The 19,235-nt window shown below is 35.4% G+C and overlaps 1 protein-coding gene across 4 annotated transcripts in view; it reads right to left on the bottom strand.

Moving 5' to 3' along the window:
- The window catches only part of ZBBX (zinc finger B-box domain containing), a 113,519-nt gene that overhangs the window by 18,808 nt on the left and 75,476 nt on the right, over nucleotides 1–19,235 (bottom strand). For all 4 annotated transcript variants that reach the window (XM_032631242.1, XM_032631243.1, XM_032631241.1 and 1 more), the window contains 5 exons: nucleotides 11,436–11,545; nucleotides 10,955–11,055; nucleotides 9,694–9,773; nucleotides 7,537–7,676; nucleotides 2,198–2,502 (listed from right to left, as the gene is read on the bottom strand). In XM_032631242.1, coding sequence (XP_032487133.1) covers nucleotides 2,198–2,502; nucleotides 7,537–7,676; nucleotides 9,694–9,773; nucleotides 10,955–11,055; nucleotides 11,436–11,545 — 736 coding nt within the window. The remainder of the gene's footprint in view (nucleotides 1–2,197; nucleotides 2,503–7,536; nucleotides 7,677–9,693; nucleotides 9,774–10,954; nucleotides 11,056–11,435; nucleotides 11,546–19,235) is intronic.

Consider the following 19,235-nt stretch of genomic DNA (forward strand, 5'->3'; position numbering starts at 1 on the left):
ACCTTTATGAAGAACTCAATTTCTGGAAACTGAAGTGCAAAATGTACTGTCTTATACTCCATTTTGAAGTCAAGTAATGCCACTGCTTAAAATTGCCCCTACTGTCCACTCCTGAATTTTCTACTGGAGCAGAACTGATTTCTAAATAGTTTCTGCTCAGGGAATGGTTTCTACTAGGGCAGGGGAAGAGTAAAAGCAGTTCATGTAGAGTCATTAGGGATGAAAAGAAAGTAGATTCTACCACTAAGTGTAAAGCACTGTGGTTCTATGATATAATCATTTGCCACTTATTTTTTTTACAATAGTAGTATAAGAGATCAAAATTAGTAGTTTTTTAACATTTCAATTTTAATGATGAAATATATAGATATGTACAACACATAATATAACTTTCTCACACAATATCAGTAATTTAAAAGACTTGCTTCAAATATCTATACCAAAAATATATATATTAGACTTTATAAGTAGAATTTATTATATTATTGTATTGAAGTTGACATACACTATTACAATGTAAGTTTTTGACTATTATTTCATCTGAGTGTATCCATAAAAAGTTCCAATTATCTTAAATGTTTCCAAAAATGCTATCAGACTTATATTTACTCTATGTACCCTTTCATATTTAAATTTTAACATCACATTTTTGAGATGTATCCACATTAATAAAAGTAGCTATGTTTCATTCATTTTAATTGTTACATTGCTTTCCATTATGTGAATTACCACAGATAATGTATCTGTGAGTTTTGCCAAATGTCTTTTATTAGGTTACAGAAAATAATGTCCCCCCCAGGGCAGAGGTCAGGCAGGCTGACGCCCAGTATAAAAGAATTGGGTTCTATATGCTCAGAATTCCTCTCTTATAACACAGCACACAGCCTGGGCAGGTGTCACCTAGCCCTCCATATGATGCCCTGTGGAAACTGGAAAACCAGAGTCCTTGTTTGTTCTCTTTGCAGAAATTCATTCTATGATTAATTGTTTTCTTCACTGGGGGAAAGGGAGAAGCTCAGCTGCCGTGGGCGTTGATTTGGGGAATCTGTTATTGGCTAAATTGTGGGAATGTCTTCCTAGAAGGGACTGGGGTTTACTTTTGCCAGATACATCACGGCATCAATAGACAAGGATCAACATTAGTGTTAATTTATTGGCTTGCAGATTCCAAGTAAGAAATGTACATTCAAACTCTAAACCAAAGCTGGATTAAAGTCCAAGATTTCCATTTTTCAGATAAGGTATTTATTGACTTGGGCCAGATCCCCTGCAAAAATCAGTTTCCTTTCATCTTGTTGTACCTGTGAGTATGTCTCCTTGTGTATTCCTTCAGAGACTGAGCAGACTTTTAGGGATCTAAGGTTTTTGCAGAGGTCTCAATTCTAATTTCTCACTTTGAAAAGGAAAAAGACCTGTCACTAAGTGGGCATAGAAATCCAAACCCCTAAGCAGAAGTAGCAGCAACTCAATATTCATTCTTCAACTTTTTTGGTCCCTCCTTCAGTTTAGGCACCATGAAGATTCATTACAAATGACTGTAAAGTCTTGTTAAAGTGCTTGACTTCCTCAATTTCCAAATAATTTAACATTTGACTTGTCCAATTTCTAAATAACTTATTATTAATAATCATAATTACTTAAGATTTTTAGTACATAGAACAGAGATTCAAATATAGTTTTTAAATTTGGCAATAATGCAATAATGAACTACTTTATCTTTTTTTCTCTAAGAAGAAACAAAAACTACACCCCTATTTCTTTATTAGCCATATTCCTGAAGAATTACCCTTTCAACCTTATATTTACATTAAGGCACAAAAACTGGTTTTATCTACAAAACTGCATTTTTTTTTCATTTTAACCAGTGACTATAGAGTAGAAAGCTAGAAAGGATTTATTACAGTAAATTATTCATAATAATGAATTTCATTTAGAAAAGTAACAGCACTCTTACTATGGTGCATGAGGTGGGCCTTAAATTATTTGTCATAGAAAATCATTTGTTATAATGGCATTTACCATATTAGAATTTGTTCTGCAAGTCATTTATATTCTTTCCCATGTGAGTTACTCTTCAACTATAAGGTCACACATTTTAAATTCAATAGGAAGTAACATTTAAGAATATATTGTGTCAATATGAATTTTTTATGTTTATTATAAAATTTTTAATACAATAAACATAATTGATATTTACCAGTGGTGACTCTGTAGTTTTAGAATCTTCAGAGTTTGGCCTCTCATGCAGATTGCTAAATTCCAAGGATTCCTTGTCCTCTTGAGATAATTTCCCCTTAAAGGAGGCTTTTTCTAAATCTGTACTTGGCAAAGAATCCTTGCTCTCAAGTGATATGCAGGAATCGTCATACTTTTGACTACTTTCTATATCTATGCTGTCCTCTTTGAAATTTCTCTCAAAACAGCTGTTTTCCTCTAATTTTTCAGCAGCAGGAGAGTAAGCATCAGGATTCACGTCACCAAAATCTGCACTTGAAGTTCCTGCTGTTGAAAACACATATTTACAAAAGTTAAATAAATAAATATAAACAAATAAATTGATTAAACTGTTCACTAACCAAAAGTTCTATGCTATAAACTTTTATCATTAAACACTATTTTTTTAACCAATGTTTCTTTACTGAGTTCTCAGTGTTAAAATACTTTTACATGGCTTATGTTCATAAATGATAATTATATATATATTCAAGCTTAAATTATTTAAAGTAATGGAGGGGGACAAGATATTGTTTGTAATGCAATCTTGAAATTGATGCAAATTTTCATTTCAGCCTGTGGTTCAATTCCCACTTTCCTACCCTCTCTCCCACTCAAGTTTTATATCAGCAATTTATGAGACATAATACAGAGGGAACCCTATTTCCCACATTTTACCTCTTTTGCTTAGCATGACTAGTAATGAGGAGAGGGCAAAGGGAAATCTGCCAGATGAAAGAACAGCAGCATTTAGGGGCATAGAAATGTTTAAGCTGGGACACCTGCCTCTGAAAAACTACAAAATGAGCAAAATTATATTAGTCACCCACCTCATTATGTCTGCTTTAAAAAATCACTTGGTTTAGATCACTGGTTTTCAACCTGGCTGCACAATGGAATCATCTGAAGGTACTCTTTAAAACCGTCAGCGTATGGGCCTGACCCCAAACCTATTAAATCAAACACTGACAGTGGGACTTAAGCACTGTTTTTTGTTTTTTTCCCCCTCCACCAAGTTCTCCAGGTGATTATAATGTGCAACCAGGATTATGAAACATTGTTCTAGATTTTCTTAAGAATAAAAATTCTTTAAAAAGCTTTGTACCATATTGCTTTCATTATCTCTCTCTCTCTCTCTCTCTCTCTCTCTCTCTCTCTCTCTCTCTCACACACACACACACACACACACACACACACACACACACACATTTATCCAGACTGAATACAGCTTCATCTGATTATCCCGTATTCTCTTTCCAATATACATGTCTTACCTCTATAAACAGACAGTGAAAATAGTAAAGGCTATGACTAAAATAGTCTCCAGTGATACAAACACTGCCTTACAGCCCAAAGGACTTACTTGTTGCAATCAAATGTTTATACAATTCAGCAATTACATACAGTACTTAGAACTTCCACTTCCAATATCACCTCTTAAATTGCACAAGTACTGTGAGAAATGCAATAAGTTGTATGTCAGAGAAATATTTTATAGAAAAACTTTATAAAAGCTATTCAATTTAATGAAACTTTCATGGTAATGCTGTACTTTCCTACTAAACTTGAAAAGAAATTATCTGAATCTCATATTGTTGCAGATAGAGCTGCCATTTCCTACGTATAAATGTCTACAACGAACCTCTACAATATTTTTGCAAGATTGTAAAATTCCATTATTAGGATTTATTGCTGCTAAAAAGGTGAGAACACAGCCTCTTAATAATGTTTAAAATGCAATACAGAAAGTACAGATATGATTTAATTTAGTCTCATTAGAAGCCCTTTTAAGTCATAAAAAATAGATGTCTTGGTTCAACATTCAAAAATCAATTATTCTAACCTGTCACATCAACAGGATAAAGAAGAAAAATCACAGGATCATATCAATAGATGCAGAAAAAGCATTCAACAAAATCCAACACTCATTCATGATAAAACCTCTCAGCATACTATAAATAAAGGGGAATTTCCTCAACTTAATAAAGATTACCTAAAAAAAAAAACTACAGTTAATATCATAATCAATGATAAGAAACTAAAAGCTTTATCTCTAAGATCAGGAACAAGATAAAGATGCCCACTCTTACCACTTCTTTTCAACATTGTACTGGAAGCCCTAGCTAATTCAGTAAGACAAGAAAAGGAAGTAAAAGGTGTACAAGATTGGGAAGGAAGAAATAAATCTGATTTTGTTCACAGATCAGATGATTGTCTATGTATAGATCCAAAAGAGTTGACCAAAAACTTCTGGAATTACTAAGTGATTATTGAATGGTTGCAGGATATAAGGTCAACATACAAAAGTCAATTGCTTTCCTACACACCAACATGAACAAGTGGAATTTAAAATTAATAACACAATACCATTTACATTAGCACACAAAAAATTGAAATACTTAGGTATAAATCTTAAAAAAAAGTAAGATCTACATGAGGAAAACTAGAAACCTCTGATGAAAGAAATCAAAAAACTAAGTAAGTGAAGGGCTAGTTCATATTCATGGATAAGAAGACTCAATTTGTCAAGATGTCAGTTCTTCCCAATTTCATCTAAAGATTCAATGCAATCTCTATCAAAATGCCAGCAAGTTACTTTGTATATATTGACAAAGTGATTTTAAAATTTATATGGAGAGGCAAACACCCAGAATAGGCAACGCAATGTTGAATGATTGACACTATCCAACTTTGAAAATTATCACACAGCTATAGTAATCAAGACAAAGTGGTATTAGCAAAAATATAAAAATAGATCAATGGAACAGAATGGAGAATCCATAAACAGATTCACTTAAATATAGGCAACTGATCCTTGACAAAAGAGTAAAAGCAATACAGTGGAGAAAAGATAGTCTTTTCAACAAATGGTGTTGGAACAAGTGGACATCCACACATCCCCAAATAAATCTGGACACAGACCTTACACTCTTCACAAAAATTAACTCAAAATGAATGATAAACCTAAATGTAAAATGCAAAACTATAAAACTCCTAGAAGATAGGAGAAAATCCAGACAATCTTGGTTATGGTAATGACATTTTAAAATACAACACAAAAGGCAGGATCCATGGAAGAAAAAATTGATAAGCTGGACTTCATTAAAATTAAAGACCTCTGTTCTGTGAAAGACACTGCTAAGAGAATGAGAAGACAAGCCAAATACTTGGAGAAAATATTTGCAAAACACATACATAAAATACTATTATCCAAAATATACAAAAGAACTCTAAAATTTTCAACAGTAAGAAAACAGACAACCCAATTAAAAAATGGGCAAAAGGCCTTAACAGACACCTAATCAAAGAAGATATATATGGCAAATAAGCATATGAAAAGATGCTCAACATCATACATCATTAGAGAATTTCAAATTAAAACGAGATACCACTATACAATTATTAGGATGGCAAAAATCCAAAACACTGACAATGCCAAATATTGGCAAGGGTTTGAAAAACAGGAAGACTCATTTGCTGTTGGTGGGAATGAAAAGTGGTAAAGTCAATTTGAAAGACAGTTTGGTGGTTTCTTACAAAATTAAACATACTCTTACCAACAATTGTGCTCCTTGGTATTTACCGAAATGAGTTAAAAACTTATGTCCAAACAAAAACTCAAACATGGATTTTTATAACAGCTTTATTCATAATTGCCAAAACTTGAAAGCAACCACGATGTTCTTTAATAAGTGAATGTATAAATAAATTGTGGTACATTCAGACAATGGAATATTATTCAGCACTAAAAAGAAGTGAGCTATCCAAGCCATGAAAACACATGGGGCACCTTTAAATACATATTATTAAGTAAAAGAAGCCAATCTGAAAAGACTATTGTATGATTTCAGCTGTATGACATTCTGGAAAAGGCATAACTGGAGACAGTAAAAAGATCGGTGATTGCCAAGGGTTAGCAGGGAAGTTTGTGTGAAAAGGCAGAGCACAGAGGATTTTTCGGGCACTGAACCTACTTTGTATTATTCTATAATGTTGGATACAAGTCATTATACATTTGTCCAAACCCAGAGAATGTACAACACCAAGAGTGAACCCTAATGTAAACTGTGGATTCTGGGTAAAAATGATGTGTCTACGTTCATTGATTTTAACAAAGTATTGTTAAGTAATTTGTACTACTCTGGTTTGGGATGCTGATAGTGGAAGAAGATATGAGTTTGTGGAGTCTGAGGGTATATGGGAACCCTGTACTTTATGCTCAATTTTCCTATGAACCTAAAACTGCTCTAAAAAATAAAGTCTATTCAAATAAATTAAGTATCTTTAAAGTAACACTTAATGGGCATTTGTATTCAGCATTTTCCCAAAGGCAATTGGAACTCCATGCTCCAGGTAGGTTAAAAATACCTTCTGGCTTAGACCTGGAGCCCTGTAAAGTCCTAAATTCCCATGTGGGTATAGTTCATTGTCATATGATTTAGAGGCTTCGTAGCTGAAAATGTTAAAACCAGCATAATGACTACAAATCACTGTTCTCTACCATCTGTTTCCCAATGAAAAGGTAATCATCAGTTTTACAACTAGTCACTTTAAATAATGATCTCTGGCATCTCTAAAATTCTTCACATAAGATATATTTATTGGTTTTTCTGAAAATCCTAAGTAGATAATATAAAATCCTAAGTAGATAAAAGCAGATTAGAAACAATCTAGTTCCCATATTTTAGTTTCGGAAAGTGAGATCTAAGAAAGGAAGTGACATGTTCAAGGTCACACAGCAACTTAAGGCAGAAATGAAAACAAAACCTGACTCGCAGGCCAGGATACTTTGCTATGACTGTCTTTAAATGATGATCTCAGCATCTAGAAATTAAAACCAGACATTAGCACACAGTATTCTAATCTATAGATCCCAAGGGTACTACTAGTAATAACAATGTAGATATATAAACAGATGATTTGTTTTGGTTTTACCACTAATGTGAAACTTTACACAAACTTAAATATTTTAGGAAAAGATTTAGTGCAAGGGAGGGAGGACAAAAGTGTCAATCAGACTTTTGTCACTAAAAACCCATCTATGTAATCCTTTAAATGCTAGCTCAGTCCATAATAACTTTTAGAGTAGTCCTATACTGGCTGCTTTTTCCTCTGGATACAAATACCATTGTCCATTGACCAAAAAGAGTATTTGATAGAAAATTATGTATTTTCAACCAATTTTCTCCTGAGGACTAAATCTTCTGGGTTTAAAATGAACAGCAAAATAGGCAAAGCTTTTACATACTGCAATACCTATTGGTTTTATTAAGTTACTAACATTCACCATTAATAATATTAAGCAACAACAAAAAAAGTTACCTTTTGAGTCATCTTTACAATAAGAAGTGTTGTTGCTCAGATGAAGATGTAAGAGGTGTGTTTTTCCCTTGGTGAAAATATGATGTTGATGGATGTCATTTTCATATAGAAAAGTATTCTGATAATCATGAAATGTGCAACTTTCATGTTTAGGGACAAGCAAAAGAAAAGAGTTGAAAGAAATTATATATAAAAAAGTTAAAAGACCCAGCTTATTAAAATAAATACAGTAGGGGCTTCCCTGGTGGCGCAGTGGTTGAGAGTCCGCCTGCCGATGCAGGGGACATGGGTTCATGCCCCGGTCCGGGAAGATCCCACATGCTGCGGAGCAGCTGGGCCCGAGAGCCATGGCCGCTGGGCCTGCGCGTCCGGAGCCTGTGCTCCGCAACGGGAGAGGCCACAACAGTGAGAGGCCCGCGTACCACAAAAAAAATAAATAAATAAATAAATAAATAAATAAATAAATAAATACAGTAAAACCTTAAGGGAATAGGGTTATTCACATTAATTTAATATCTGCTTCAACGTACTGTGGACAATTCTGAACTACAAGTAACTAAACAGTATTATGAATTTAAAGGAAATAGGCAACTGGGACAAACCTGATTTAACTACAAATTTTTAATTGACAGTTTCTTGTTAAAAATATCCTGAAATAGGGGTTCCCCTGGTGGTGCAGTGGTTGAGAGTCTGCCTGCCGATGCAGGGGACACGGGTTCATGCCCCGGTCCGGGAGGATCCCACATGCCGCGAGTGGCTGGTCCGTGAGCCATGGCCACTGAGCCTGCGCATCCGGAGCCTGTGCTCCGCAACGGGAGAGGCCACAACTGTGAGAGGCCCGCGTACCACCAAAAAAAAAAAATATTCTGAAATAAGTTTGGTTTCTCATGGTCTTTCTTCTAAAACTGGAGAGTTATCTTTCAATCTCATCAAGCTCATGAAATCAAGGTTTTATTGCTTAAATAAACTTTTTATTTGTTCATCATGAACTATATGAGTTCAAAAGCCTTACGTGCTGTAGGTTCAAAAGCCTTACATAGCCTTATGTAAGCTCTACATAGTACCATCATAAAAACTCATGGATTATGCTTAACCAAAAAGGTCCTCTTGTGTCACTAATGATGCTTTATGACTCTTAGAAAAGACACGCTCTATGGGCACCTCCAAACCCAAGATGCAAAACTATTGCCAAACTGTAATCAGTAACTTTCTCTGCCTTGTCTAACATGGAGGTCAAAGACTTGTGATAAGATATATAAAAGAATCAAGTTTGAGAGTAGAAATCCATTTCCTTAGGGATATAGTAGTGCATATAAACCTCTTATATACTGACCAGAAGGTTGTCTCCTGCCAAAAGCACATTTGCTGCTAAATATCTGGGTCTATGTGTCCAAACGTGGGGCTTTTTGGGTCTGAGGGCATCACTTAGGCCCACTGCTGCTCCAAAATGCTGACAGGGGCCTAAGGTGATCTGAACATATAAACAAAGAATCGGTGTAGGGGCTACTTAATAGGAACTTCATTCTGCTGTTTACCCAACTTAATGCTTTGTAGTCAAAACGTGAAATCCTAGCTAAAGTTTCAACAGCAAAGAGGACTTAGAATAATTTTTAGCATTACTAACAGATACAGCTAGATATTATTTTTCATTTGGAAATGACAAAATTCTAAAAAAAATTTACAAGCTGAATCATTATGATTCATTATTTAATTTATCACACAGTAAAATCTACCTAGGAAGTAATCTATAGTTTGGGGGATTTTCTTGTCTCTCAACTTATTAACGTACCTGTTTTTATTTAGGGTTCATAACAAACTGAAGAAAAATCCAAAGAGTATCTTTGGAGAAAGTAAGGAAGTTCATATGAAATATATGACTTGGGAGGCCATTTCAAATAATAACAATTCCTAAATACAGAAGCATCTATTAAATAATCCAGATATTAGGTAAGAGTATAAACATATCATTATAGATAATTTTCTAATTACTGAATGCTGATAAATATTAGCAATATTGTACCCAAATTTAAACATGGCTTAAATAAAATATATTCTAACATTAAAGTCACATTTTTTTAATGTTGTGAATTTCTCAAGAGATAGTTAATGTTTTACGAGTTTTTAATAAGTATCAAAAGTGAATTAGAAAGATCTTACCTTTGTTGACTGTCTGCAACTGCTAACTCAACTTTATAAGGCACGACATTTCCCGGTTCTTCAAATTCTGCTTCATCAGTCTTATTAAACGCATGTTGTATAATATTAGTATGTTCAACAAATTTATAATACATTAACCAGCTAATTTGTGCATAATATTTAGAGAATTTTTTTTCTCACAAAGAAATGTCATGAGCTCTCTGACTATATGCCATAGAGCATTAGTTCTAGGAGAACTAAACAAATTCAACAGATATTTGCTGAGGGCTTTTGCTGTGTCAGTACATTTATCACTACTATCACACCCAGAACCAAATATAACAACTTAGGTTTTATTTTGTAACTACTAAGCGCCAAGTAGATCAGTGATTAAGATGTTTTTCATTCTCTGGCCAGCATGTCATACCATATGCATCAACAATTTAATGAAGGGCACACACAAATACACATGCATGTATGTATTTATTTGTTCAGAATCTTCTATTTATCCAGAGCAGAAATAAAAATGTTGCCAGACATACACACACACACACACACACACACACACACACACACACACAGCAGAAGCTATTAACCTCGAGAAGAAAGTAGTACTTAAAAAGGTACTTCCTCGTTGTAGTCCTTCTCTGTGACAACCATAGTAAGAGCAACGCTGAGGACAGTGGGTAACTCAGCTACTAGAGGACTAGAAAGTCAGAAAGGCACTGAGTTTATCACAACTTAACCCTTCAGCCTGGAGCTCTAGCTCTGACTGGCTCTAGCTCCAGCTTATTCTACCTGGTGTCTTCTAGAGGTTTGTATTCAATTTATTATTATACTAAATCCCTTAAATCTTAATACTATCTTTCCTTTAAATAGAAAATATTAAATGACATTCAACAAACTAAATTTATACAAATTTTATTAAATAAATATCATATAATGAGAATAGTCTTTGTTAAAAAGCCTGATAACACAGAGAACTAAATAAAACAAACACTAAACTACATTTCTACAAGTTAAAAGAGTGAAACGTCTTCTCATCTCCCATACTATGACACAATACCAATTTAGCTCACAAATTTACTGTCTACATTAAAATAACAGTCTGTTGTATTCCTGTCAGCATATTTAAATTCAAATACTTGTAAATTTATAATACTTGTTATATACTTGTAAATTTATTTCAACAAGAAATCTTGTTGAAAATAACATGTAGTTGTAACTGTATGTTATGAATTTCCTGTTTGTTAAGTAATATGAGCGGTCATTATGAACTTACATCATCCAGTTCGACTATTTTTAGAGATGGTTCAGGTCTCTCTATGTTTAATTCTTCTACTGGCAGAAAAAGGGCTGGGGGTTGTATTTTGATATCTTCAGCTAGAAAATAAGATTAAAAATAATATCATCAAAGCATATACCTTACCTGATAATTCATCTTCAAATAACATAGGCAACAATAGAAGAAGAATGTTCTCCTGTGCACCCACACAAAGGAATAAATACTGTCAATTTTCCCAGTTCAAGAAAAATACACATTTACTTAACATTCGATTTTTAAATGAAACTATTTAAACTAAGGCAAAGTAAATCTAGAGAATGGCAAGGAGAGTGTGCATGACTTTGATCTGGAGATAAAGTGTACACAGTGCAGCTGAGAACGATACAGTAAAGAAAATGAAAAGCAGATGCTGATTCATGCTCAGTGTATATAATTTGAAATAGTAAATTTGAAAATATCTAATTAAGGCTGAACTAACCATCACTATCTTCATCATTTTCATTCTGAGAACACTGTGCCTTACTACCGGTTTTACACTGAGGTATAAAGGTGTCCACTAGCATGTTTTGAAGTTGCTCCTGTGGAGTTCTACAAAACAAGAAAGAAGCAATTAAAAGCCTGAAGTACATTATCTGAAATTTCTCCAGACAAGATCTTGATTTATTTCACAAACAAGTGAGTCTACAAAATTAATAATGAAAACCATAGCCATACCTCTAATTCACAGAAGAAAAGTACAACTGTATAACATAATCTTAATCCACTAAAATAATTTTGTAAATCAAATGAACATCACACAAGTTTTTAATTTCATATCTTATTGTTTTTCCTTTAGGATGAAAATCAAAGTTATGATAGAATTCGGTATTTTTGCAAAAAAACACATGGAATCCATGAAACATATCACACTGTTTAAAACGCTAATTTACAAATGTGTGTTGTATCTCACAGACTTGGCATTATGTTGATAAGTTCTAAGAGAACTGAAGACATTTTTCTGAACTTCCACCAAGCCAGTCGCGTAATAAAATAGGCTTCCACGATAAGAATGTTAGGTGTTCCGGCTGTAGCATCTATTATCTAATTAACAATGAGGTCTGGTGAGGTCTGTCTCACAAACAAGGCAATGAAGCACAGGAATTCTTAGAGGCCTTGTGCATTTGGTTCCAAAGGATAGTCCCAAACAATGAGGAAGGGAGTCACTTTTTAACTGCCCTTAAACCGCACAGCTCTTCTAGATTATGCATGCTCATTGAGTCCCCATATAAAAGTCAGGGCCTTCTTAATAATATTAGCTGGTGACAATAATGCAAAAAATGTACCAGGCTATGTTCTAAACAATTTGGGGTACTGAATCTTAACAGGAATATTAAATAGGTGCTAATATTATCTAAGTTTGATGAGAAAATTAAAGCACAAAGAAGTAAACCAACTTGTTCAGTCATTCAGGTAGTAAATGCAGCAAAGACAATTTGAACTCAAGCAGTCTGCCTCCCTGAGCCCATGTTCTTAATCATTACTCTATATTGCCTCTCTCACAATTTGCAAAGGTACTAAAAATTTAATGATCTCCTGGCAAACTGTGACTATGTGCATTTCCCCAGTATATGTAATGTATATATCAGAACACTCCAAAATATTTATATATTATCCAGCTTTGAAAAGCATGTCATCTTACATCCAAAATTTAATTAAATGATGGAAAATATTAAAGAGTAAAGTTCAAAGACAAACTGGCATCTGGTCACCAGCCTCTTTCCAGTTTGACATAGATATACTGTACTAAAAATTCAATCACTGATACACATAACTGTACTAATATCCAGATACTCCTTCATGAAGTGAAAACTTACCTAATTTTAGGAGGAAAGCCCTGAACCAAAGACTTATAGAGTCTAGTTAATAGAGCACTGGAGCTGAAGGGGTCCCTTAGATTATTTATTCCAAACTCAATGTTTTTCAGGTGATAAAATTTGGACCAAGAGAATTAAAGTGATTTGCCCATGAACAAACAACTAGTTAGTCAATAAATTAACTCTACATTCTGGATTGGGACCCTAACACAATTGCTTTGTCAAAAGATCATGCCACATAAATAAAAGATGACATATGCTTTAGAATAGGATTACTTCACCAGATTTTCCTTTTTTAAAATTTAAACAAATATGTATTGAGCATTGACCAATTCATTTGGGGAAACCAAATTGACCAAATCATTCTTGTGATGAATGGTTCTAACACTGTGAATCAGTGTTAGGCTGTTTGCATCAGAATCACCAGAGAAGATCTTTTTGAATGCAGAGTCTCATACCCATCCTTAAAAACACTGATTTTTAGGTCTGTCTGGGGCCGGGAGGAGAAATCAGCATTCTAAAAACCTCCCCCCATGCTTCTGATGATCAGCTAGAACTGAGAAGTACATATAATAAAAAGAGTAGGGGAACTGGAGTAGAAATACCAGCTAATTTTTAATATCCACCCTTAAAATACTCTAAATCCAAATTGTATGATCTCTTTCATGAAACTTTCCTAGCATTTAAAAGATCCACTAGAAACAAAAGAGAAAATAAACCAGTGGGACTACATCAAACTAAAAAGCATCTGCACAGCAAAGGGGACCATCAACAAAATGAAAAGACAGCCTACCAAATGAGAAGATATTTGCAAATCATATATTTAATAAGGAACTAATATCTAAGTAATATCTAAGATATATAAATCAACAACAAAAAAACCAAAGAACCCAATTAAAAATCGGCAGAGGATCTGAATAGACATTTTTCCAAAGAAGACATACAGATGGCCAACAGGCTCATGAAAAGATACTCAACATCACTAATCATCATGGAAATGCAAATGAAAACCACAATGAGATATCACCTCACACCTGCTAGAATGGCCATCATCACAAAGGAATAGCAAATGTTGGAGAAGATACGGAGAAAAGGGAACTTTATACACTGTTGGTGGGAATGTAATTTGGTGTAGCCGCTATGGAAAACAGTATGGAGATTCCTCAAAAAATTAAGAATAGAACTACCATATGATCTAGCTATTCCATTTCTAGGTATTTATCTGAAGAAAATGAAAATAATAATTTGAAAAGATATATGTATCCCTTTGCAGCTTTATTTACAGTAGCCAGGATATGGAAACAACCTAAGTGCCCAGCAACAGATGCATGGATAAAAATGTGGTTATACACACACACACGCACACACACACACACACACACACACACACACACACACACACTATGGAATACTACTTAGCTATAAGCAAACATAAAATCTTGACATTTGTGACAACATAGATAGACCTTGATAGCATAAGTGAAAAATGTCAGAGAAAGACAAATGATTCCACTCATAAGTGAAATATAAAAAAATCAAAAATAAACAAACAAAACAAAACAAAAACAAACACATTAATACAGAGAACAGATTAGTGGTTACCAGAGGGGAAGGGGAGTAGAAGAGGGCAAAATGAGTAAAGGTGGTCAACTGCACAGTCACGAATGGAAACTAAACTTTTGGTCGTGAGCAGGTTGCAGTGTGAAATATAATCTGCACACATGAAACATATATATAATGTTATAAACCAATGTTATCTCAACTACTACAGAAAGAACCACTGGAGATATTAAGATTGCTATTAAGGTGTATCAACACTTACGTATTGGCAGGTAATATACAAAAATCATTACTATCCAAATAGAAAAGTGATATAAAAACAAAATGCAATAGAACATATATTTATAAGCCTGTTAAGCCTTTTATAAAATATGAAAATTACAGGCAGAAATGAAGTCAGTCATTTAACAAAAGTGTTCTTTTACTGTATAGGAAACTCAGTGTGAAGGGCCTTGAAAGGCAGCTACTAAAAAAGATAAGTGACCTTGGGATTACTTTTATGTACTAATTCCTAAGCTAAAAAGAGGCAATTGACAGATATACACTACTAATTTTCACACCTGAAAGACTGTTATGGACATAATACTTTAAAAGAGATACAGACAACTTGGACAATAGTTACATAGGAATAACCAGAATAGTCTATGTACGAACTTAAAACCCTGCCACGTAAACCACAATGGGATATAACTACACACCTGTTAAAACAACCATCAAAAGAAAAAATAACCTGAGAATACCAGGCACTGGCAAGGATGTGGAGCAACTGGAACTCTCACACATTACAGAAAAAAATGCAAAACTATTCAGTCACTTCGGAAACAGTTTGGCAGTTTCTCATCAAGATAAACCTACATTTACCATATAACTCAGCCATCCTGGTCCAGGTATTTACCCAGGGAATTAAAAACTTATATTCAAATAAAAACCTATATGCAACTGTTTATAATAGATTTAGTCATAATTGCCCCAAACTAGAAACCAGCAGGATGTTATTTAACAGATGAATGGATAAAATATATACCATGATTATGAAATACTACTCTACCATAAAAAGGAACAGACTTTGATTCACTCAAGAACATGGTTGAATCTTAAATGCATTTTGCTAAATGAAGGATGCAAAAAGCTACATATTTTATGATTTAATTTACATGACATTCAGAAAAAGGCAAATGTATAAGGATGGAAACAGACCAATAGTTGTCATGGGTTGAGGAAGAAGGGTTGACTAAAGAAAGAGGAAGCATGAGGGATTATGGGGTGATGGAACTGTATTCTTCAGTACTGTGGTGAACACATGGCTCTAGGCACTGGCAAAAGCCCACAGAACTGTACACAAGTTTATTCAAATTTTAAAAAGTACTCAGGATATGGGCATACCCCAAAGAATGGTAGAACCACTCTAAAGGAGATGGGAAAGTAATGAGTGCCATGGCCTAAGCAACTTTGGAAAACAAGATTTTGACTGGATACTGTAGAAAGCACTATACACAGTGTACTCTAATTGGTAAATTTGTTTCTCACAGTGAAATTAGTTAGAGATTCTGAAACTACTTTACACATATACTAAGGGTGATAAATTAATAAATATATTATAGAAACTGAGAGCCAGGATTCTCACTGCAGGTGAAAGAAACCACAAATAAGCAAAGGGAGAAGGTAAATGAACCAGTTGATGTTGGCTTGGATGTATGAATATTAACTCATGTTTACTTTAATAGGTAGACAGGTACAGAAGTAAATTTAGTTGTGTGTGTATCCTGGGTTAGTATATATACATGTATCTCCTAGATGTTCTCTGAGAAAACCTAGGATCTATGACTCCTGAGTAGCAAAGTGCACACCTAAGTTGAGATCTTGGTTTCTGAATAACAGTCTCCAGTAAAAGGAATCAGGGTTCCTTGGAAAAATGATTCCCGGGTTAGGACAGGAAAATGCATCTCAGGTGCTAGAAAAATAAAGAGATGTTCAACGCAAACCAACCAACAAACAAAAAATGGCAAGAACGTATTGAAAGGAGCGAGAAGTCAACCTGAAGGAGTTCTCAGTGATCAAAGCAGGAACTTGAGTCAAAAAATAAATGACAATCGGGGCTTCCCCGGTGGTGCAGTGGTTGAGAGTCCGCCTGCCAATGCAGGGGACACGGGTTCGTGCCCCGGTCTAGGAGGATCCCGCATGCCGCGGAGTGGCTGGGCCCGTGAGCCATGGCCGCTGAGCCTGCGCGTCCGGAGCCTGTGCTCCGCAGCGGGAGAGGCCACAACAGTGAGAGGCCCGCGTATCGCAAAAATAAATAAATAAATAAAATTTAAAAAAAATAAAAAAATAAAATAAAATAAATGACAATCTTATTGGCTATTAATCCAAAATAAAATAAATATCCATGAGTCCACATAAACAAACAATTGAATAAATAAACCAAAGTGGGAAAAGAGATATTCTTCCTTGAAGAATTCCAATTAATAAATGTAGAAGGAATAGAGGAAATAGAAAATCCCCACTAGAGCAGCAGAGTAATAACTGCTACAGGCAAAATCCACTGACAAATGCTAAAATTAGTAGATGAAAGTTTAAAGAAAAACAGAATTTTGCATCATCTCAAAGTATCTCCCCTAAAATATTTATTACTGTGATGTGATTAAGTCCCCCCCCACCCAATTCATATGTTGAAATTCTAACACTCAGTGTGATGGCATTAAGAGATGAGGCCTTTGGGAGGTGATTAAGTCATGAAGGCAGAGTCCCCACATGGGATTAGCACCTTTATAGAAGAGGCTCATGAGAGCCCTGCGAAGACACCATGAAAAGATTTCTCCTATGAACCAGGAAGCAGGCCATCACCAGACTCTGAATCTGCTGGTATCTTGATCTGGGACTTCCTAACCGCAGGAACATTAAGAAATAAATGTTTGTTTTTTATAAGCCACCCAGTCTATGGTATTCTGTTATAACATCCCAAATGGACAAAGACAGAAATGGGTACCAGAAGTGGGGTGCTGCTATAAAATTCCTTAAAATGTGAAAGCAGCTTTGGAGCTGGCTAATTAGTAAAGGCTGGAAGAGGTCTGAAGTTCATGCTAGGAAAAGGCTACATCGCTATTAATAGACCTTTAAAGACAATACTGGTAAGGGCTCAAAAAAAAGAGAGAGCTGTAGAAAAAGCTTCAATAGTCTTAAAGAATACCGAAGTAATCCTGAAAAGAATGTCAGTAGTAATATGGATGGTAAATGCCATTTTGATGAGGTATCAGATGGAAGTAAGGAACAATTTATCATACAGTGGAGGAAAGGCAATCCTTGCTAACAAAGTGGCAAAGAGCTTAGCTGAATTGCATTCATGTCCTAGTGTTTTATGGAAGGTAGAACTTGTGAGTAATGAAATTAGACATATGGCCGAGGCAATTTCTAAGCAAAGTGTTGAAGGAGAGGCCTGGTTTCTCATGACTGCTCATAACAAAATGCAAGGAAGAGAAAAATGAATTAAAGACAGAATTAATCAGAAGAGAAGCAAAACTTAAAGATTTGGAACATTCTCAGCCTATTTATATTTATATTGAAAAGTATGACACAACCTATACAGGAGAGAATAGGAAGTATATGGCCAAAGGATCATCTCACAGGGAGATCAGTCAGCCATCTAAACAGAAGATATGACCTATTATCCAAGACAATGGAAGAATGATCCCAAAGGCAATTCAGAAATCATCAGGGCTATCTCTCCCATCACAGAGAGCCCCGTTAGAGCAACAGCCCAGTAAATCCCTGGGGGCAAGGCTGCCCTTGTGACCCCAGACTAGACCAGCCACACAATTCAAACCCAGGGGAGTCACAGGCATGTCACCGAGCTCAGAGCCATCTTAGGAATGGGGCCACTCAAAGCCACAGGGCAGAGCCAACCAGAGCCTTGGGGGCCCAGCCCCTGCCAGGCAAAGCTCGGGGCAGAACTGCTGCCTCAGTGTGTCCGGAAGTGGGGCTTCTATCCCAGTGGGCCTGGACAGCAGAGGATACTCTCAAGATTTAAGGTCTAATAGTATTTGCGCCGTTAGGTTTCAGACTTGCTCAGGACCTGTTACTTCTTTTTTATTTCCAATTTATCCCTTTTAGAATGGGAATATCTATCCTATGCCTGTCCCACTTTTGTATTTTGGAAGCACAGAACGTGTTTGATTTCATACGTTCACAGTTAGAGAGCAATTTGTCTCAGAATGAATCAGACATTGAATCTCACCCATATCTGATTTAGATGATACTTAGATAAGACTTTAGAATTAAGACTTCAGAATTTTGAGTTGATGATGGAAGGAGTTAAGACTTTTGGAGCTATTGGTATAGAATGAACATATTTTGCATGCGAGCAGGACATAAACTGGTGGAGGGCAAGGAGCAGAAAGCTCTCTTCTGAATGTTTGTGTCCCCACAAAATTCGTATGTTGAAATTCTAACCTCCCAGGTGATGGTATTAGGTGGTGAGCCTTTGGGAGGTGATTAGGTCAAGAGGGTAGCACCCCCATGAATGGGATTAGTCTCTCCCCAAGAGAGACCTCTCACCCCTTCTGCCCTGTGAGGACACAGTGAGAAGACAGCCCTCTATGAACCACGAAGCTGGGTCTCTCCAGTCACCAAGTCTGCTGGCACCTTGATCTTGAACTTCCCACCCTTAAGAACTGTGAAAAATAAATGTGTGCTGTTTATAAGCCACCCAGTCTATGGTATTCTGACAGCTTGAACAGACCACAATGTTAATTATGAAAGGAAAAGAGTGGTTTTGCAGCAGGGAACCTTGGTGAGTACCACATTAACCATGTGTTCAAGGTTAACATCCAGGTGACGAGATATACTGATAGTATGATCGGGTGATATCATGC

The sequence above is a fragment of the Phocoena sinus genome, chromosome 4 (genome assembly GCF_008692025.1).
Source record: "Phocoena sinus isolate mPhoSin1 chromosome 4, mPhoSin1.pri, whole genome shotgun sequence".
Lineage (NCBI taxonomy): Eukaryota > Metazoa > Chordata > Mammalia > Artiodactyla > Phocoenidae > Phocoena > Phocoena sinus.